The sequence below is a fragment of the Micromys minutus genome (genome assembly GCF_963924665.1).
Source record: "Micromys minutus genome assembly, chromosome: 10".
NCBI classification, from domain to species: domain Eukaryota; kingdom Metazoa; phylum Chordata; class Mammalia; order Rodentia; family Muridae; genus Micromys; species Micromys minutus.
Window position 1 is genome coordinate 1073045 of NC_137979.1, and position 22577 is coordinate 1095621.

The window sequence follows — 22577 nt, forward strand, 5'->3', positions numbered from 1 at the left end:
TAATGATATTATAAGATACCCGTGTACAGTAATTTTACCATATTGAAACAAATATATGCCTTTATACTTCTAAGTCTGTGCTAGTATGAGATTTGATAGTGAAAGGAACTCACATAGGTGAGTAGCTTGCTAATTATACAATTTATAGCTACAGTATTTAAATTGATATAATATAGTATGAGGTGATATATGAAAAGAAAGGCACCTGGCAAGGGTTGTATTTTGGGTGGAATGTCTGGGAAAGTCTCTATGTAAAGGCTGTTGGAGCAAACCTAAAGATGGAAAGCCTTTGAACTAGGTATTATGGGAACAACTCCGTATCTCAATATCCTATGGTTGATAATGAAACCACCAAGGTAGGTGGTAGAGCAGGCTGCTGGGCCCCATTACTTTGGATTTGAGTTTCTAAGGGAAAACTCCTTAATGAAGTCTATGACTTTCAACAAGCTACTTGATCATTTCAAAAAGACAAAGTAACTGTGACATGAAGGAGCTTGCTCAAGTGCTCCTTGCTCGTCATTATAAAGAGAACTTGTCCAACTTTAAATCTGGTTTGCCAACATTAACTCCTTTTTCTGTTCAGGCTGTTTTAAGTATGTTCTGGAATTCTGCTTCTCAGGGATATGTACTCTTCCTTGGGATAATTCACAGCTACAGTCTAGGCTTTGAGTTTCCCCTTCTATTCTATTAGCTCTGCCCATTCTTGCTTCCTATTCTACTTCTTACTGCTGCCAATCTGTTTTATAATATACAGCTAATATGTTACTGTACTGTGGCTTTTGTGAGGTCTCTCCAATCATTTGTGCCAATACTGCACAGAGTGAAGGAGTGTCTGTGCTATGAGGTTTGCTTGGGGAAAAAAATGTCTTTTGGTGATCCAGGATCTTCAAAATAATGAGACAAAAAAGATGAATGGGGAATAAGAAAGAATTCAAGGCAATCTGAATGGCAGTGACCCACTAGTCATACAGTTAGACAGTTCCACACTTTAAGCTCCTGCTTATTTCTTCTACAGCAATCATGGCTAATGTAAATGTAACTGACATCTGACCAAAGTCTTCCATAGTTCCAAAGTGTTAGAGCTTGATTTAAGAAAAGCACACACAACTCTTCTTGTTAAAAGAAGAATGAAAATATGAGCAGTCCATTTTAATTCTACAGCAACCAGAAGATGTTGAATACTTTAATCTGTTTCCCAGGAAAACAAACTAGCTAGTATCAAGTATTGATCTATTCATAATCTGTTTTTTAAAAGGGGGGAAGCAGCAGCTGGTTTGCAGTATTGGCCATAATAAATTACAACATGCAAGCAGATACAAGAGGGAATGGTGCCTAGCTTAACTGTACAGATGGGCTTATAGATAACCCTTCCAATGTGTAACACTATGCTGATTTATGGGTGAGCAAGGAAATGCAAAGATGCCTAATGCCCCATTTCAACTTAGTACAAATCATTTTTATTTACCCGGGCAATACTTCATGGTCCAGTTAACTTCTTAATTAAAGACAGCAAGATGTTCATGTTCCATGCAAGTGGCATGGAACATACTGTTCTGTGTTCAATATGTTCAGATGGGAGTTGAAGCTGTTTGGCTTATTCAGGAAATACCACCATAGCCTTCATTTGATTTCTTCATAGATCACTACCACTAAATGATCACAGTTCATATCTGCTACCCCAAGTTAGTTCTGATTCCCACCCCTCAAACAAAACATTCAGAATCCAATTTTTCTGTTTACCCCAAGCTTGGACTGTGTGGAGGTTAGGAGGATAAATGCATAAAAGGAGCCCTCGAGACAGGGTGAAGAATGGGTACATGGGAGCACAGCTTCACCCTCTTGTAGGAGTTTCAAGAATGCTTCTACCTGCTACTGAGCTTGTAGCCACTCTTAAAAAGAAAAAGGAAAAGATGGAGGCATCACAGTTTCTGATGTCAAATCAGACTATGCAGTAGTCTAAGCAGAATGGCTGCAGAGTAAATTCAAGCACCCAGATCAGCCAACATAATAGAGTACCCAGAAACAAACCCACCCTACACATTCAACTACTCCCTATTATAAGAACCAAGAATCATGATATTGAGAGAACAGTCCTATTAATAAATGGATATTTACATAAATACACACACACACACACATACAGATTCACATGTCAGGGTCGAGAGAGAAGGGAGTTAGGGAGATAGATGGAATCTTTCTTCTCTTTCTTAAATATGAATACACTTTAGCTGTCTCCAGACACACCAGAAGAAGGCGTCAGTTCCTGTTACAGATAGTTGTGAGCCACCATGTGGTTGCTCAGAATTAAACTCAGGTCCTCTGAACTAGTAGGCAGTGCTCTTAACAACCGAGCTATCTCTCTAGTCTGGAGAGATGGAATCTTCATTTTATCTTATACTCGCAAATCACCATAACACAGACTAAAGCTTAAATACAAAATCTAAGTTGATAAAGGTGCTAAGAGAAAAAAGGGAGTGGTTGATCATGCCTGTGATTTTTCTCTTTTCATTTCTTTTCCTTCTCTTTCTTATCTTTCCTTTCCCCTTCCTTTCTTCCTTCTTTCCTTCCTTCCTTCCTTTCTTCCTTTTTTGGTATAGGAACCAAAAATAAAAAACATAAAAACAACTATAAACAAATACATAGAATTCTATCTAGCATAAATGGCTCTACTTGTCAAACACAAAGGAAATGATCACCAAATTGAGAACCTTGGTAGTGAGAGAAAAACATCTGTAAGACATGTAGCATTTAAGAAGAAACTGATGTTAACACATAGGAAGAGCACATATGACTCAATACCAAATATAGTAATTTAAGAAAAGGCAAAAGACCTAGTCATTTTTTTTTTCAAAAGAAAGATGCAAATGGATAATAGGTGTGTTTTTATCAGGAATATTACTAATGATTGGTGAAATGCAAATACAAACTATGAGATGTGGTCTAGCGTCTGTTAGAGCTGCATTAGCAAAAAGAAGATAGTATGCATAATATATACAAAACCCTTGCATGCTGCTGGTAGGTGGGTACCTAGGAGATAAGAACCTATGTACACCCTCAGAAAACATGAAGAACCCTCATAAGACATGGTGATTCAGCTCTGAAAACACAGAGCCAGTGGTAACAGATTTTATGGCAATGAAATATCATCACTTCTGAGTTTATTCTAACTTTACACAAAAGCCAAGACATGGAGCCAATCTAAGTGTCCACTAATAAATGAGTGGGTGAGGAAAATGAATACATGTGTACATAGCAAAATATGACTTTGGCCTAAAAAATGAATCTCTTCTAGTTGTAAGAGCATGGAGAAAACTAAATGAAGTAAAATTGCTGAGGCACAAAAAGGCAAACACACCCTCAGTACAAAGCAGAAACTGCAAAAGCTAAACTCAGAGACTGTGAGTAGAAGGGAATTCATCAGGGGTGGGGGGTTGGATAGGTGAAGCAGGGACATGAAGTCATTGGGTACTGACTGACCTTTGGTTATCATATAAATAAGTTCCATGCATAACATGGAAGCTGAAGTTAATAGTATGTGTTTTCCATTTAAAGTCAACTTAGAAAATCTGCATGCCAACAAAAAGGGATTCTGGTAATGTCCTGTTTGCAACTGTAACTTTACCATATATGTCAGGACACTATTAAAGGTGTATGTCTTGAACATACATAACTGAGCTTGTCAGTTACATAATTAGTAAAAGCTGAGGTGGAGACACAAAAACTAGATGACTATGGAAAACTTAGACGAAGAGATAAAAATAAGAAGTGGGCCATAAAGAAATATAACAGGCACAAATATTTTGTTTTAAAAAGCCCAAAGGGGGAAAATAAAACCTAATTTCTGACTCCTTAATGAGGTATGTACAGTTGCAATTCTGTAAACCAAAGTCTGCGGGCAAGAGACCTTAGAAAGCATGAGGGGCACATGATACAGGAAGGAAATGGCTGGATATAAACCACACTGATTGATAAGAGTCTAGTCCAAAGAACACAGTGGGCAGAGGAAGTGATACCAGTTGGAATAATCATACTAACCCTCATTCATTTAGGATTAGCTAGACTGCCAGCTTGCATGCCTTGACTCTGGGAGAGATGCACACACCCTATTTTTAAGCTAATTGGCCCAGTCACAAGCTTACTCCACACATGGTCTTCCAGTTTCTAGTTGCCCCAGGTTACAAACTTCACCCTAGGGGGTGAGTCTTCTACCCAGCAGCTAGGGAATTTGCAACCCTCCTCTGTAATTACTTGAGTGAATATACTGAGACTGGAGTCAGTCCTAACAAACTGCAGTTCAAAATGGAGTAAAGCATTTCTTGTAACAGAAATGGAGTTGTGTCTTTCTTTCAAACCCTTAGGCCTTCACCTGGTTCTAAGTAGCTGTTCGTGGTGCAGGCTCCAGCCTCAGAAACATCAGCTAGTTATGCTAGATCCTCTGTCCTTTCTGAGGGCCGGATTAAATCACTTGGCTAAAATCAAATGAACAAATGTATATTTTTTAAAGAAAACACGTGGAGCTGTCATTTCTGCCTATCTAAAAAGGAAATAAAAAGCATTTCTGTGAAGTGATGTCTCTGGGGAGATTCGAGTCTTAATGGTTAGGTATTCCCATTAGCCAACAAGATGTAAGGTGGTCCCTCAAAATGGATTCACCTCCATGAAAAGCTTATTAAACTGATAATGTCCCATTAGTAGATAGATTTGATATAACCAAGTCCCTTTATTGACTCATTTGTCATTGTTTGGGGGGTGGGGTCATTGTCCCAGAATCTTGACTCTTTTCAAAGACTCAGTCATATGTTCCAGCCAACTATCCTTAGTGAGTGGGGAATTACCAGGTGTGAGCCAGTTTGTCATACCCAACTGGAAAGAAGGGAAAAATAAAGTTCAGCTCAGCAGTATGACCTTGGCTAGCAGTCCTGGAGTTTAGGTCTATTTAAGTTGCTTCTAACAAGGGAAGTCCTAGCTCTTTTTCTAAGCATCACTATTAAATCTTTAGGTAAAGTGACTAATAGAATTCAACTATTAAGGGCTTTGAGTAGTCAGCATAGATATGTCTTGATAACAGGGTGGTAGATCTGGTGTTCACAGATATCACTCACAGCTGTAAATTTATTATCTTAAGTGATTGCAGTCACATCTACCAATTTGTAGTGATTTTACCAGGACTCCAGTCTGCATTAAAAGAATCAAATACGGTATTGAATTTTGTGTGGATGGTTTCACTTATCTCAGTTCCCAGAGCAGTGAAGCAGAAAACCAAACTGAAGGCAGTCATTTCTTCAGTACTCCACCCCACTTAGAGAGGCTCTGAATCTTATTCAACCAGGCATGAGTTCTTTCTGATAGAGAAGAGCAGAAAGAGATACCCAAGAAACACAGCAGTGCTGGTGTATGGTGCAAGAGTACTGTGGATATCTGCAGAGAGACTAGAAAACTGCTGAGTAGTTAGAACATGAGGCATCACTCAGATGTGTGCTTCACTGGTACCCAACCAACATCCTTCCCACCTGCCTTGATAGCAGGACTGTAGTTTATTCAGATGCCTGTTCAGATATGCAGAGGGAGGCCTATGTAGACTTGCCCCAAACTTATGTTAGTTGTTTCATTATTGCTTTCTGTCTACACACTTGTGTTTTCTTGTGACATTTCAAAGAGATGTAAATTTCATCTTGTAGATGCAATTTCTCATTTATCTTCCTATCTTTTGATGTTCTCCAAGAGATAAAGATAAAAGCCTATAGCCTTGAACTATAGTCTCATATCATTTCTGAGCAAACCAAGACAGCTTAATTGCAGGTAAAAGGCAAAACTTTCTTTAGTTAGATAATGAGCAGATGACTTTAAGAGAAAAGTTTTCAGTAAATGACAGAGACATTTTATGTTTTTTGTTAATTAACATCATATATGACTCTGGATCTATGAAGTTTATAAAAATGCTAAGTAATGATAGAGTAAAGTTAAAATATTAGTGATTGCTATGAGGTAGGAGAAGATAAAATGGGTTTGGTGGGACAGAGAGTTTGAAAAGAGACAGAGAAAGATTCTTGAGGGTAGTGGACATATTCCTCATTTTTATGGTGGTAAGGTTTTCATGTGTAATTTGTATGTAGTACGCACACACACACACACACACACACACACACACACACATACACACACACCACTTTCAAAAATTAAATTAAAAAAAAAAAGACCTGACAGGCCTCATTGGGGGCTCTGAATTTTGTTCAGATGTAGTAAGAATGGAGGGTATCTCCACAAGCAGAGGGACTTAGCAGCACAAATACCTCTATCAAAAACAATTCCCACCTCCTGTGACACTCATACTCTATGTTGCTGATTTTTAATAATTATGTTAGTTAGTACATATTATGTAAATGATGGCTTGAGGAACTTTTTAGTCAGTCTTAGCTTTCATGTGAACAGTGATTTATCCTGTGCAATGTGAAGTCCTTAATAAGCCTTAATAAGAGATCATTTCCAACCAGTGATCCCTACTTCACAAGGTAAATAAGCACAAACCTATGCAACACAGTGTTGCCCAGAAGCTTGATCATTGTGATTAGATATCTAAAAGAAGTGACATGATGGGTGGGAGGGGATGATCTATTTCTGCTCGCATTTTCACTGTGTGGTCTATCACTGTGTGCAGCAGGTATGGAATCTGAAAGCTCTGGGCGTAAGTGTGAGTTTGCTTGATCACATGTCTAAGGACCATGAAGCCCTGAGTGGCGGGAAGCAGAGCTGGACTGTAACCCCGAAAGCCCTCTCCAGTGTCACACTTCCTCTGGTAAACCTCCACTTCCTAAACAACCTATCGAGAGAGCACTGGCAGTTGGAGAGTGGCCAGGTGGTGCACAGTTCATATTTAGACTTGTAATCCTAACCAACCAATAGCAATAAACATGATTTTTTAAGCAATCAAGTTTGATAATCCTGATTAATGAAGTCACATGGTATAGGAAATATCTATCTTACTACAAGAATAATGAGACTCTTAAGTAAGAGGCTACATAACAAAAAGGCTTTGGAATTAGATTTCCAGAGTAGAAATCTTTGCTCTATTATTATAATTGTTGTTGTTGTTGCTGCTGCTGTTGTTGTTGTTGTTGTGGACAGTTTACTTTTCAATGTCTTAATTCACTAATCACAATGACCAGCTTGTGAATTAAATGAGACACCAATATTCAAAGCCAACCTGTCCCTGAATGAGACTTATCATTAGTCATTAAATGCAATGTCAGGTCATGGTTGTTGATAATGAACTGATTCTAGACAGCATGGACTACAACATATAAAGTGTAAATGAAAACCAAAGTTCTGATTCGCTAGTTCTGTTTTCACAGATGACTTTGAAACAGTTGACAAGTAAGAATAGTACTAATATTTCCCTTCATAGGTTCAGTACCAGGGTTTTTCTGTGTTTAATGTCTCTTGGTTCACAGCACCATTTGGAAGCTGGTTAACAGTGGCTACTGCCCTCTAAACCACAAAGGGACATGGTGAGATCATCTTACTTGTTTATAGTACCACAGCTCAGAGTGTCATCTAAGTCTTCAGATTCTAATGCTAATTTGTTCACCACCCCATTTGATCATCTAAGCTTCTAGCAAGGTAGATTGGCCCAGATTTAGATTTCAGAACATCAATGGTTTTCTCATCAGAAACTTACTGGTCGGGACTTGATTTCTTTGGCGTAGAGAGGCTGTAAGAATTCTGAGTCTCCTTCTAGCTTCAGACCTTTTTCTGTGATTCTTAAGTTCCCCATTCCATCCTGAAATAGACACACAAGCACAACAGGAAAAATGTGATGAGCTAACATATCAAAATACCCCAGGCTGTCAAAAAATTGAAACAGTTATTGCCTTTTCCTTCCTTCCTCCTTCTTCTTTTTAATATTTGCAGGAGTGAGATGAGGGGAATCCAAATGAACATAAAATACCAGGAGGCATTGTTCAATACAATTATGCATATCATTCTTTTTGCTTACTTATTCCAGGCAAATTCTATTCTAAGGATGCTCCGAGCCATTGACGTACAGAGGAAGGCAAAGCCTTCATACCTCCACTGCAGAGCCAGGGAGGCAGGAGAGGCAAAAAAGGAGGATTCTCTAAGTTGAAATGAAAGATTCAATTTTCAAAATTCCTTGTGAAAATTTCACACCAACCAACAGATCATGGTCAAATTGAGTGTTTGCACATGCTTTGTTTGACTCCTCAAACATTCAAGTAGTCACATCAGTGACTAACCTTTTAAATGGTTTACTTGCTATAGTAATGTTAAAATATATTCAAAGGTTGAAATCTTTTGGCAGCCGCTGTATACTTACCACCCATTTTCAACACGTATCAGTTTGTGGTTATCATGCCCAGGTATATTCTTCCTGTGCTCTTCTTTAAAAATAATCTGAATACCATATATATGATTGTAATTCTTCCTGACAATCACTCCTTAATACCACACACAAAATATCAAACCCTAACAATGAATATTTATATCATAGGGATGATATGCTTTTCTTTCTAATAATTTGCTTATGTGAATGGATTTTTTCTACTATTATTAGTTGATAGACCAAATACTAGGTAGTTTTCTATAGTCTCCAGGCAGAATTTCTGTAAGAAATCACTTACCTATATTTTCTTGTGCAAATAGATGTTTGGAATCATTCATTATCACACTCCCCACCCAGTGTATGTGTGTATGTGTGTACACACACACATATGTGTGCGTGTTTCACTTTATTTTGATAAAATACAATGTCTTTCTCCTTACTTTATATATGTTCCTTTGACAACCATATTATCTGTAAATTGTCAGTTACATTAAGAGCCTTGACCAGTCTCTGGGTTTTCTTGAAAGAATGTATCCTGAGTATATTCTAGGAAATAAATTGTGATTGTTTTCTATTATTTAATGAACTGCAAGCTATAAACTAATTAATATTAAACAATATAAATTTTGTATCTAATGGTACTTAATGTTGAAATAATACTAAATTTCAGGTGCTAGAAGGACGGGTTCCTTTGAGAAAATTGAATGAGAATCTTTTTCTTTGCTTAACATCTACAGGCTTCCTACAGCCCTGGCTTCACAACCTCATTCCACCCCAAAGTTAGTAATGGCTAGTTGAATGATTACTAGCTTGTCTGATAATAGACCAACACTCTGTGATTTCATTAGGCTTGTGACTTCAATAGACTAATGTTAATATTGTCAACTAATCAGGATCTAGAAGCATCTGGGAGATACATCTCTAGGAATACTCCTGAGGCATTGCCTAAACTGTATTAACCTCCTAGCATAACTATGTGGAGATTATCCACATTAGGTTAATTGAGGTAAGGAGATACACTTTAACTGTGAGTGACACGATCTTGGACTAGACAGAAGAAACAAGCTGAGCACCAGCATTCATTGCTGCAAGCTTCTTGACTAGGTAAGATGTTACAAACTGTTTCAACCTGCCACCACCACTGCCCTGTCCGAATGGACTCACCCTTGACTAGGTAAGATGTTACAAACTGTTTCAACCTGCAGCCACCACTGCCCTGTCGGAATGGACTGGCCCTTGACTAGGTAAGATGTTACAAACTGTTTCAACCTGCAGCTACCACTGCCCTGTCAGAATGGACTAGCCCTTAAACAGTTTTTGTGAGGTGTTTTACTTGTAGCAATGAGACAAGTAAGTAAACAATTAACTCAGAGATGCTGTCCCTTTTACCATCACCTGCTCACACAATTCTATCTGCAAACTTAACTTCCTTTAGCCAGGAATAGCAGCATCTCACAGGTTCTGAGAATATAGTATGGGTATCATTGGGATGTGTGAGATTTTATGTTTGCCATGTGGGACATTTTTCTACCAAGAGGCACAAAGCATGTTATATTATTAATCATTGATAATTATGATTAGAGGGAGTCAAAATTTTACTGGAAGTTCAAAACTGAAAACAGACTGTTCTCATTAATGCTTCTTCTTTTTTAAAAAAAAGTTTAATTGAGCTTTTATTATTATTTTCATTTTTATTAGATACTCTGTATATACATTTGAAATGTTATCCCCCTGGCCACGTTCCAATCTCCCCTTCCCCTCCACTTGTCTTCACAAAGGTGCACTCCCTCCTAATCACCTCCTCCAACCCATTGCCTTGGCATTCCTGTACAATGGAAAAATGTGACTTCACTGGACCAAAGGCCTCTTCTCACATTGATGCCAGACACTGCTATCTTCAGGTACATGTGAAACTGAAGCCATAGGTCTCTCAATGTATGCCCAATGGTTGGTGTTTTAGTCCATGGGAGTTTTGGAGGGTTTGGTTGGTTGATAATGTTGTTCCTCCCATAAGGTTGCAAGCCCTTCCAGCTCCTTCCGTCCTTTCTTTACCACCTTCACTAAGGTCCCTGTGTTCAGTCTGATGACTATCTGCAAATATGCTCAGCTGTATCTGTGTGACTCTGGCAGAGCCCCTGAGGAGGCATCTCTATCTTGTTCTTGCCAGTAAGTACTTGGTATCAGCTGGGTTTGGTGGCAGCATATGGGGTGAATCCCTGGGTGAGGCAGCGTCTGAATGATCTTTTCTTCAATCCCTGCTCCTCTATTCCAATTTATATTTCCTTTCGTGTTTTGTTCTTCCTTCTAAGAAGGACTGAGGCATCCCCATTTTGGGTTTCCTTCTTTATGAGCTTCATAAGGTCTGTGGATTGTTTCTTGGGTATTCAGAGCTTTCTGGGGCTAGTATCAGCTTATCCATGAGTGCACATTATGTGTGTTCTTTTGTGACTAGGTTTCCTCACCTAGAATGATAATCTCCAGTTCTATCCATTTGCCTAGAAATTTCATGAAGTCATTATTTTTAATAGCTGAGTAGTACTCCATTGGGTAGATCAATGGAACAAAATTGAAGACCCAGAAATGAATCTACACACCAATGGTGACTTGATCTTTGACAAAAGAGCTAAAAATATTCAAAAACATTCAAGGGAAAAAGGATAGCCTCTTCAACAAACAGTGTTGGTTCAACTGGCAGTCAGAAGAATGAAAATCTATCCATTCTTATCTCCTTATACAAAGCTCAAGTGTGAGTGGATCAAAGGCCTCCACATAAAACCAGGTATACTGAAACTATTAGAAGAGAAAGTGGGGAAGAGCTTAGAACACATAGGCACAGGGGAAATTTTCCTAAACAGAACACCTATGGCCTATGCTCTAAGACCAAGAATCAACAAACGGGACTTCATGAAATTGCAAAGTTTCTGTAAGGCTAAGGGCACTGTCAAGAAGACAAAATGGCAGCCACCAAATTGGGGAAAGATCTTTGCCAATCTGATATGTGATAGAGGGATAATATCTAATATATACAAAGAACTCAAGAAATTAGACTCCAGAGAATCAAACAATCCTATTAAAAAATGGTTACAGAGCTAAACAAAAAATTCTCAACTGAGGAATACCAAATGTCCAAGAAGCACCTAAAGAAATGTTCAACATTCCTAGTCATCAGGGAAATGCAAACCAAAACAACCCTGAGATTCCACCTCATACCAGTCAGAATGTCTAAGAGCAAAGGCTCAGGTGACAGCCAGTGCTGGTAAGGATGTGGAGAGAGAGGAACACTCCTCCACTGATGGTGGGGTTATAATCTCTTACACTCTGGAAATTATTTTTTCAGTTCCTCAGAAAATTGGACATAGTACTACCTAAGGACCCAGATATACCACTCCTGGACATATACTCAGAGATGCTCCAACATCTAACAAGGGCACATGCTTCACCATGTTTATAGCAGTCTTATTAATAATAGCCAGAAGCTGGGAAAAACCCAAATGTTTTTCAACAGAGGAATGGATGCAGAAAGTGTGGTACATTTACACAGTGGAGTACTACTCAGCTATTAGAAACAATGACTTCATTAATGCTTCTTAATTTGTTAGCTGGGGTGTTCTGTTGAAAAAGTTCCATCCCATTCATTATTCACTTACTTTCAGTTACACTTTACAGAGAAACACTAGAGAATTTGAACATTATTTGTTGGCATTTAGAAAACTGAACTAAAGCAGGAGGATCACAAGATCCAAGTCATCTTCAGCTATACACTGAGTTCCAGGCCAGACAGAACTATTGGAAACACACATGCTCTGTCTATGTCCCTCCCCCTGCCTCACTTCATCCTTTCTGCGTCCCCCTTCCTCTTCTCCCTCTTTCCTCCAGCTATTTTGTTAGTGATTTAATGAAGAGTATCTACAAAACAGCTTCAGAATCCCGAACTGTCCCAACTGGACATCGTGACTAATACAAAGGGAAATTGTGCCAGCTCTTAAAATCTTTGAAAGCTAGTCTGGCAGTAAAGTGCACATAGCGGGCCTTCAGTCCCCAGGGCTCTGCGTGTGTTCATGCAACCTACATGCAGCAACATTACTCTCAACTTCTTTCACGACATTTTAAAAGTTCTCTCTTGTTATATGAATTTGTAAACTTCACAAATGCTTTGCTTTTTATTATTCTCTGTTTCCTAGTAACATCTGAAGACTGAAATTGCCAAGAGCTCTTGTCAGTTCTGGGTATGCCTCTCACACGAGTCACTGCCCACAGCCGCCTGGCTCAGGGACATGGTATATTCTCCCCAGGTACTAAGAATTGAGACCTCAGGCTTCCACAGCAGCTGTCTGTCACAGACTCAGTCCTCAGACGTGTGTCTCAACATCGTCAGTACTCCAGGAATAGAACCAAATGACAAACTTGGCAATGGCCGCCTTTCCCCTTCCCTTTTTATAACTGTACCTCACCCTATGAACGGGAAGAGATGATCCACACTCCTAATACTTTTATTTTTTCCATTTCACAACACAGCTCTGCCAAGATGGCCCCACATTCACACCCTGTCAGGCAATAGGCTGGAGGACATGAATGTGTCAAATAGTATCTCAGAGAATTAGCAATGAAGAGAAAGAGAAGAAATCAAAGGAGAGCAAAGATAAAGAAATGAGTGAAGGCTAAGAAAGACAAATATATTCCAACCAGCAGCTAATTGCTTTACAGAAGTTTGGTTTTACCTCTATACCTATCCTAGCTGCAAATGTATCATGACTTTTACACCTCCCTATTTCTTCTTAGAGGCTCCTCATGTTTATGCACATAAGATTTAGCTTTGTAGTCTCTTTCCTGTTCTGAGTATTAAAAAATATTCGGGGGTAGGCTGGAGAGATGGCTCAGCAGTTAAGAGCACTGACTGCTCTTCCAGAGGACCTGAGTTCAATTCCCAGCAACCACATGGTGGCTCACAACCATCTGTAATGGGATCTGATGCCCTCTTACAGTATACTCATATACATAAATAAATCTTTAAAAATGGTGGTATAAATTGATTAAAAATGAAATATGCTGTTGTTCTCCATGTGCAGAAAGAAAGCAGAGTGCAGTGATAAATAAAGGTCTGCTGACCTTTAGAGATTCCCCTTCACAGATTGTGTCAAAGGTTCATCAAAATGTCTTGACATTTGCACAACCTGAAATGGTTGCATCTTTAAGTACAATAAGCAGCTGATGCTAGAACTAGATAATTGCTGCAGGTTAGACCTGAAACTTAACTTTCCTCCTAGCAGGATATAAACAGAGGCATGTGCTACTAAATACAAATGGTGTATACTTGCAAAGAGTTACTGGCTTTTCCCCCTGTTCAAATGGTAAAATTTCTAAGCTGATAGGAAGATGGCCAAAGAGCTGGTTTCACAGAGCAAACATGTTCCTCGAAATTGGCAGGGAACCCTCAATATCAAAAAATCACACCACATACTTGAGTGTGATTCCAGTATTTCAGAATAGCATGATCTGGTTTTAAGGAAGTTTTCTTCCTTGCTCCTATGATCTTCCTGCTGTATCAGCATCAGACGGATTTTAATTCTGTCAGCACATTTAGGTCTTAAAATGATGCCAAGCCCTATTTTAGTAAGAATTCACATGGCAATCTCTTTCTGAAGCACTTTTAATGGTGGGCAGGAATTAGATCTGAACCAAGCAGGAAATGATATTAGGTAATACAAAGACTGAATGAGAATAAATCTTGATGGGGTGTGGGGCTCTGGGGTGTTTTCTTCATTGCCAGACACCCAGTTCCTAAGATCATGCATAAGAAGAAAGAATTTGTTCATTCTAAATAAACATAACTTGTAACTTAAAATTTACATTATTTTTCATGGATTTAATTGAAACAGATCCTAAGTTGAAATGTCACTGGTAGAAAACGTGTTTGTTTTATGTAATCTATTGAGGACCCCATCTTAGCACCTGTGGACCTTTGTGACCACAGGACAGACAGAGCTGGAACTCACTACTCCACTCAACACCCCTCAGTAGCCCAGACAAAGAAGAGACCACACGAAGTGTGATTCCTAAACAATGTTATCAGTTTTACACATTTTAAAGTCAAAATATCCATCAGCCAAATCATGTAGAAATGAGAATCCTGTATAATTCCTGCCTTTGGAAATGTAGTGGAAGGTAGTATGTGTGTGTGTGTGGGGGGGGGGGGGGTCTTACAAAACTGCTGAAGTTTGATCTACTCCTGTCCCAGCTTTTAAACTGTTAGAAGATGCTTTCTCAGCTAGGATGAGCAGACCCAGTATCCAATAATTGTTTAATGATGGGTCTAAGCAATTGAAAAAAAAACCTCAGGTTTTCTGCCTAGAAGCATATTTGTGTTTATACAGAGAGTACATATGTACCTTCAGGGGAAGGAAGTCAAAATGAAACAACTGAAAAATACTGTGTTAAGGAGTTAGCATTTTTAAATAGAGTGTTCTTTAGGAAGTTCATACATGTATACAAACTATTTGATTACAATCACCTCCTACTCTCCACCTCCAAGTCCTCCCAGAGGCCCTTACCTTACTCCCCAACTTTCTGTCCCCTCCCTCCTTCATCTGTCCCTTTCTTCCCTCTATCTTATAACTCAGTCCATCCATGCTGGAATGCTGGTTGGCTTGATCTTGTGTAAGTCTTTTACAAGCAATCACAGCCACTATTAGCTCGGGAGTATAAGAATCCAATCCTGTCCACAACACAATATTTCATCCTAGCTCTGCCAACCTCAGACTCTCCAATTTTCCAGTCTGCATTTTCCCCTAGATGGTCACTTTTAACATCTGTGTCTCAAACTGTGTCTTACGTTTTTCAGATCTTAAACAATAAAATGGCCTGAAAGGGATAATGATGGACCTTCTGAACTGTACACGAAACAGTGCTTTAATATTTTTTTTTACTCTTCTCTCATATAATACATCCTGGAAGGTCAGTATTCCCTTCCTCCATCCCCAGCCTGAACCGGCAAGCTTCCATAGCCCTGCTTTCTCCCAGCCTGTCTAGCCCTGCCTCTCTGCAGCCTCTCCATCTTTTCCTCTTTTGGAGTGTTTACAGACATCCCCATGGCTAATAAAAACTTTCCATCTCCATGCTCCTCTCTCCAGTCATTTGGCTTTGTTGTGAATGTCTTCTCTACAGCTGCTGTCCCAAAGGCAGCGATGCTTGGCTCTCTCAAATCTCAGAATCACTATTCCTCTGCCTCTTGTCTCAGGGTTTTTTTGTCTTCTCTCTTATCTCCTTGAAAGGTTTACTGATCTCTATATTTTTACATAGTCAGCCATGTAGAGCTCCATTCCACCTCACTAGACTTCAAATGCCTTGAGGTAAAGCATTGTATATTGCTTCTTGTTCTACTGGAGTCTAGTGTATCATTCACATACCCCCAAATTAAGAAGGCAAGTGATAAGAGTTAGAGAAAAGGTTGTTTAGAAAATAATTGTTTATATATATATATATATATATATATATATATATATAAAATATTTATATTTATATATATTATATATAATATATAAATATATATGTATATGTATATATATATATATATATATATATCTCAGAACACTGGCAAAAAAAGCTAGACTTTCTCCAAGTACTATGCAAAGTATATTACCTACATTGTATTCATGAATCCTTGCTCTCACTTTGAGGGGTCCATACTCTATTATTAGCTTCATTTCACAAATGAACAAATTAAAAGCCTGATGTTCACTCTATCTTCCAAACAACATGCTTCAACATCACATCATATAGTGCCCTGTTAAGCTCCTGCTGTATGCCAGTTGTTTGTATGAACTGGCACAAAAAGATACAGATGGGATTATCTATTCCAGAAGCTCCAAAGCTAAAAGATAGCAAGGATCCTGCAGGATGTCAAGGATCTGGAGATACACCATATCTAATGTGGTACTAGAGAAAGCAAAGTGGTATGGGCACTTTGAGAATGATTGATTGTTTCACATAGTTACAATATAGCCCAAGAGTTACTGTGTAAGTATCTGCTAAGATAGTTGGAACCCACACCCATACAATAACACACAAATGGTCACTTCAGGGCAGAACAAGTGGAAACCACCAAAAAATGCCCATCAGCTACTGATGAAAAGAAGGACAATATTCCATCATTGCAAAGGAATGCTGGCTAGCAATAAGGAGGAATGAAATACCAATATATTCTAAAATATGAGTAAGCCTTAAAAATGTTATGCCAAGTTAAAGAAGACAGACACGAATGCCCATGTACATACGTTATATGTAACGTCCTGAGAAGGAGATCTAGAGAGACCAGATTAGATTAGTAGTTGCCCGAGGCTTAGTGTGGAAATGGGAACTGGCTGCAGAGAGGTTTGAAAGATTATATTGAGGTGCTATAAAATTGGGTTGTGAATATAGCTGCACAATGGTAAATTTACTGAAAATCACTGAATTGTACACTCAATGTAGGTGAAGCTTAGAGTATGCAAATGTCACCTTGACAAGGCCCTATTAAAAAGAGTGACAGGCTGGAAATAATACCCATAAGAAAGCTGGTTCAGGGCTCAGAATCTGTCCCCCAAATAAATTCAGCATATCAGTTCAGAGATGTATGCTGGGTGGGAGAGGTGGCAAGTTCAAGAGGAGGCCAGTAACAAGTACCTGGGATTGTCTTCCCTGTGTGTGACATTATTAAAGAACCAGGCTGACAGCTTTCTGTTTCAGTTGATGTAAAAAACAAAGTTTTAAGAGGTTATGAGACTTTTCCTGTTTTGGAGAAAAAAAAACATTCTTAGAATGTGAGACCCTAAAGACACGGAAATGGTTAAAGTCAGACTCAGAGACTTTCCAGTCATCCCAAGGCTATGAAATCCCACCTGTGCCTGACAAATAAAAACAATGGCTCAGAGTAATTCTCAGAAAAAGCACAGAATATACTGACTGATAGCCACCTGGCCCTCTAGAAAGCCCTAGATAAGGTCCTGACACATGTCATAGTTAACTCATGCTCGAATCACCCAATTCTGAGAAACCAAACAAGGAGAAAACCCCTCAAAGTTTTGAAATATATAAACAAGGTTCCGAAAATGTAAAAACTAAGTTTTAGTGGACAGGTCAGGCTATGCTGACTAAGCTGAGTTAAGACAAAACAAAAAATGACTGCTTTAGGAACAGCTCCCCTAACCCTCCCTGTACTGAATTCCAAGGAGAATGCAAATTGTCAGCAACCTTACTGCCAAAGTTTCTCCTTCCTTTCCTCACTCCTTCCTCTCTTCTTTCTGAAAATTATACTGTTGACCAATGGTAAAATAGTAGTTCAACCCCCTCACAAAAAAAGTATAAAAGATGTATGCTTATTGAGTTCGGGGTTGACTCTTCCTGTGAGGATGAGCAACCCCATGTACATAAGAACCTCTTGTTATTACAACAGTCTATCATCTAATTGTATTCGTTGGGTCGCGCTCCTGAGCTAAATCTCCTGGGTTCTTACAACACCATCATAGATGGAGATTTAGGAGGGATTTCTCAGGAGAGGTAGGATGGAGATTTGACATAGGGTGCCCTTGTGGATCAAGAAAAACTGTGGGGGAGGTTCGACAGGCAGATCCTGACCTTTCCTGAGAACTACAAGCCTGAATGTCAGCAGGGCCAGGAGCTGAACACAGCAGGAAAGAAGAGGACAAACACGACACACCCACAGGTGTCTCTGTCACAGCTTTGTCATGTGTTGGACCACCAGAACTTCATCAGTATTTTCTTTCTTTCCAGGGCTAATTATGAGCTTCCTATTTTCTACACCTACTTTGTTCTACTTAACATAAGGTTTGGGTATCAGAACACACACACACACATACACACTCTCTCTCTCTCTCTCTCTCTCTCTCTCTCTCTCTCTCTCTCTCTCTCTCTGTGTGTGTGTGTGTGTGTGTGTGTGTGTGTGTGTGTGTGTAAGAGAGAGAGAGAGAGAGAGAGAGAGAGAGAGAGAGAGAATCATATTGATTGCTTTCATAATTCAATGGATCAGGACTGTGACTCATTAGATCTGAAGTACCCTAGGTTTTCTAGATTCCCAAAGAAAGATATTCATACTCATTCTTTGCTCTATCCTGTTCTAGATGTGACTAAGTCAAGGGGGTTGGTAGTCTACCAAAGCACACATGAAGCAAGTGAGTCTAAGTTTTCTTTCTGACAAATTGCACTTATCTTTAAGGGCTTCAATGAAAGCATATATTTCTAGAGAAGAAACTTCTTGATCTTCACAGTGCTTCAGAAACTGCTCATTCTTGCTTTTCTCAGATACCATACAGAATGTGCATCAACTGCTTTGACATACTGTCCATGAATAGAGGCTCTGGAGTCAGACGGTGTTAGCTAGAACTCAAAGGTTGGCCCTGAGCAGCACTTAGGGAATCAAGGTAAAGACTATTTCTACATTGAAGATTACATCAGAAAATCCCTATGTGTCATTCTGAAGTAGCCAGATTATCACTATGGAGACAGACACAGAACCTCAGGGACCTCAAACAATGGTGATTTATTTCTCACCCAGGCGATACGTCCACAGAATTCATCACGTCAGTCATTCAGTAATATAGGATAATAGGATGTCTTACCATTCCTCACTTCTCTGGGCCCAGGAAGGTTGATATTTACACAGCCACTTGAAATTGATTATGTTGGGTAACCATGAGCAACTCCATCAGATAGTGGAAGGTCTGAGAGCTGTGCCTGGCCACACTGGTTTTCTGTCCCTTGACTGTCAGCTTGTCACAGTCAGGGCCAGTATCTAAACTGTCTTCTTACCCTAAACATCTCTTATTCTCTCTGCTTCGGGAGGACATTTTGACTTATTATAGCAGAGAAGTCTTCAGTTAGACACAAGGAGCCAGATGCTACTTCTTAAATGAACCTAAGTGGGGCTTAGTCAGTGTGCTCTAATACATATTCAGCCCCATGCTCTATGTCTTGGCCTCTGAGAAAATAGCCTGGCCAGCATGACGTTTGTGTACACTTCTGCAGATTAAAATTTGTTTTAAAGCTGGGAATTTTGGCTCTGACCTGTAATCTCAGCACGAAATGCAGAAGGGCTACAAGTCAGGTACTTACAGAGAGCCTGGCCTGATACTATCTCAAAAAAAAAAAAAAAAAACAACAATGGTAACAGTGAACAACCCAAAAGCCTAGAAGAGGTTGGTCTTCAAGAATGGTTGTGAGTGGGGAGGGGGTGAACAGATGCATAGCTCTCTTGCAGAAGATTTAATTCAGTCTCAGCACCCACATCTGGTAGCTCCCAACTCTCTACTTCCAGGAAATCTGACACGCATGTCTGAATAGGCAGGACACTCAAGTACCAAAGTCCCTACTCAGACCCAAGTAATTAAAAGTAAAACTAAAAATCACTCAAAATAGAATGCTTGTGTGAGAATGCAAGCACATAGACCTTATAGCATTACAGAGGAAATTACAAAACTTTGACCTCCAGTCTTGACTAGCTAGCTATCGTGTCAATTTGAACAGTCCTATCCCCCTCAAATCTTCTTTCCAAAAAAAAAAAAAAAAAAAAAAAGTGTGGATTTCTATGGTATTAATATTGCAATCTTTTCCCACTTAAAAGGGGTTGGCTTCTAGGAGGGTGTACAAGGATAAGCTTGCTGCCTAAACTACCACACATCATAGCTGTTACTGGGAGCTGGTGCTCACTGTCCAGAGGCTACAGTGAGGATTCAGAAGTTTGGACCTGTGCAAATAAAGTCCAAATAAAGCTTTAAAGAAGCTTGGGGAAAGCTTCTTTAATTAACTCTATATGTATAGCAGATGCAGAAAGGATTCAAGCATAAAAAAAATAGCAGCACATTGTTCTGATGCAGAAAATTGTAAGCAACCTTTAAAGAGACATCAGTGGAGAATTTATCGATTGTTTGAAGGAAAGAAAATGAGAGATGGATAATAAAGTGCAAGTTGCTACATTCCTGTCCTCAGTGACAAATGGGAGCTTCTGATGCTTGAGCCATTGTTGATAAAGGAGCAGACTCATTTATCTTAAAGAGACACAGGAATGAAAACAAGTGAAATATAATTAGGCCTCTTCCAAGTGTTCAGATTAAATCCTTACCATGGCAATCCCTGCTGCTAGGTGAATGTTTCCCACCAGTAAAGCCAGATAAAGAGGCTGGCATGAATGATGCTAAAAATGTATGCCGGGGAAAAATCCCTTCCAAAATAGATTATTTCCCCAGGGCATAAGCCCCAAGGAACATGGTTTTCCTGTCTTCTCTGTTTTCCTTAGGACAAGTTGTCAGTTGTACATGGCAATGTCTTATACGATGCTTCAAGCTATAGCTTCAAAGGGCCCAGTGCCTTTAAATACTTGCAAGGACAGTTTCCAGGAAAGCGTTCAGGAATAAGAAAGCTTCTATGTGTACTCCTTACACTAAAGCAAACTACCAATTAACTTAATCTCCTCTTCAAATGTTAATATACAAACTAGTCTTCCAGAGGGCCTTATTTGAAGGGCTCTCAGCTTTCAGGTGAACTACCGGCATCCATGATTATGTTTAGTGCTAAACTAAGAAGAGGAAAAGGTTGCCCAATGAGGAGAACTGCACTGCCTCCCTGCTTATGTCTCTAACAAGAGTTCCTGACAGGGCGGGCAACTGGATGCTGCACAAGGCTTCAGTGAGCCACTGCAAAATCTAATCTGGTCCTCTCAGTGGACAAATGCAAGATACTACTTCTTTCTCCCTTCTGTAATCAGCATCCAGTAGCTAAAGGTATGATATATCACAAAATAAAATGAAGCATAGGGGGATCAAATATAAGCATTGTGTATGTGTGCACAGGGGTGGATATGACTCATACGTGGTCTAGAAGGAGTCTTTAAAAATAAAAAAGGCAATTGAAAAGAGAAAGCCAGCTAAGATCTTGACAAGATGATCACTGGATGGACACTAAAATTAGCTGGCATAGAAGCGACTCCCATCATATGATTTCTATTATAAGGTTTCTATCTATTATAACTTGATGCAATAAACTCAGAGGAAAGGAAGAACAATTCACAATACCTTGGAGAAGATTAGTCTGTGGAGTTTGGGCTTGTGTTCTTTATGCAGTCAGATGCTCAGTGAATGTCACAGAATGGCAAAGGTGAGATTTGTAGTTTAATTTAGCTAAAGTCTAATGAGATGTCCATGATCACACAGAGCCTCAGATTTCACTCCAAAAGCAGCTCTCTAAAAACTGTCAATAGTAATAGATTCTGCAACTTCCTTCAACTTAAAGAACTGTTTTGGAATGCTTTCCTTGCTTTCTTTTTTGAAGTAAATTCACAAAAGCAACAAGCTAGACCACGGGTTTCACAATCATAGTAATCCATTTGGAAGTCCAGATGCCAACAATGAACAGGTGTGGTCTTTTCCCCGAATCTTCCACCAGCTATAAAATAGTAATCACAGCCTCCTCCTTCGAGTACTGTGTGTCTATCTTTGCACGTGATCTGCTTAGCAGCCTACCCAGAGCAGAGCAAACATGCCTGGTAAGGCAAGCCTTGTACTAAACCATACACTGCCCAGCCCTTCTGTCTTCTTTCTGTTCTCCTTTATCCTTCCTCTGATTCCCTTCAGAAAATATATACTATACTCTGCCACATACCCATTTAACACTCACATGATCCGGTCTAGCTCCAAGAGGTTTGCAGAAGAGGAAGAAAGAAACACCACTACTGGAGCTGCCAGTGTCAGGAGGTTGAAGAGAGAAGGTGATAAGGGAAAGGAATGAGTAAAGGCAGTGCGCCAGAAAGTTAGTCTTTGATGATTCCCAGAAGAAAGTGAGGAGTTTGAACCCAACTCCTATTTCAAAGCATGTAACCCTGGAACAGAAGAAATCAGAGGAGGTGTCTTAAGATTCATCAAAATTGAGGCTGCTTTGTTCCATGGACCAGGCAGCACATTAGTGACTTCACCAGGAAATAAGCTATCAAGTAGAAAGGGACTAGAACCAATTAATGGGATATAATTTGCTTTTTCCTCCTTCATTTGCTATACCACATATTTTCCACACTCTCAATTTATCCCTCAAAATGAAAAATGGAAACCCAAAGCCATGATAATTTCCTGGCCAAGAAAGATGGCCAGTCAGGCAACACTGGATGTTAATAAAATCTACAGCCCATTCCCGTATTTGCAGATCTGTAGTACGTAAACATACAAGTTAGATGCCCAGACCTTGGCCAAGCACTATTCTAATT

The 22577-nt window shown here is 39.4% G+C and overlaps 1 protein-coding gene across 2 annotated transcripts in view; it reads right to left on the reverse strand.

Annotated features, from left to right (window-relative positions):
- The window catches only part of SGCD (sarcoglycan delta), a 415532-nt gene that overhangs the window by 219987 nt on the left and 172968 nt on the right, over positions 1-22577 (reverse strand). For both annotated transcript variants that reach the window (XM_080923991.1, XM_080923992.1), the window contains exon 3: positions 7676-7777. In XM_080923991.1, the coding sequence (XP_080780117.1) occupies positions 7676-7777 (102 nt within the window). The remainder of the gene's footprint in view (positions 1-7675; positions 7778-22577) is intronic.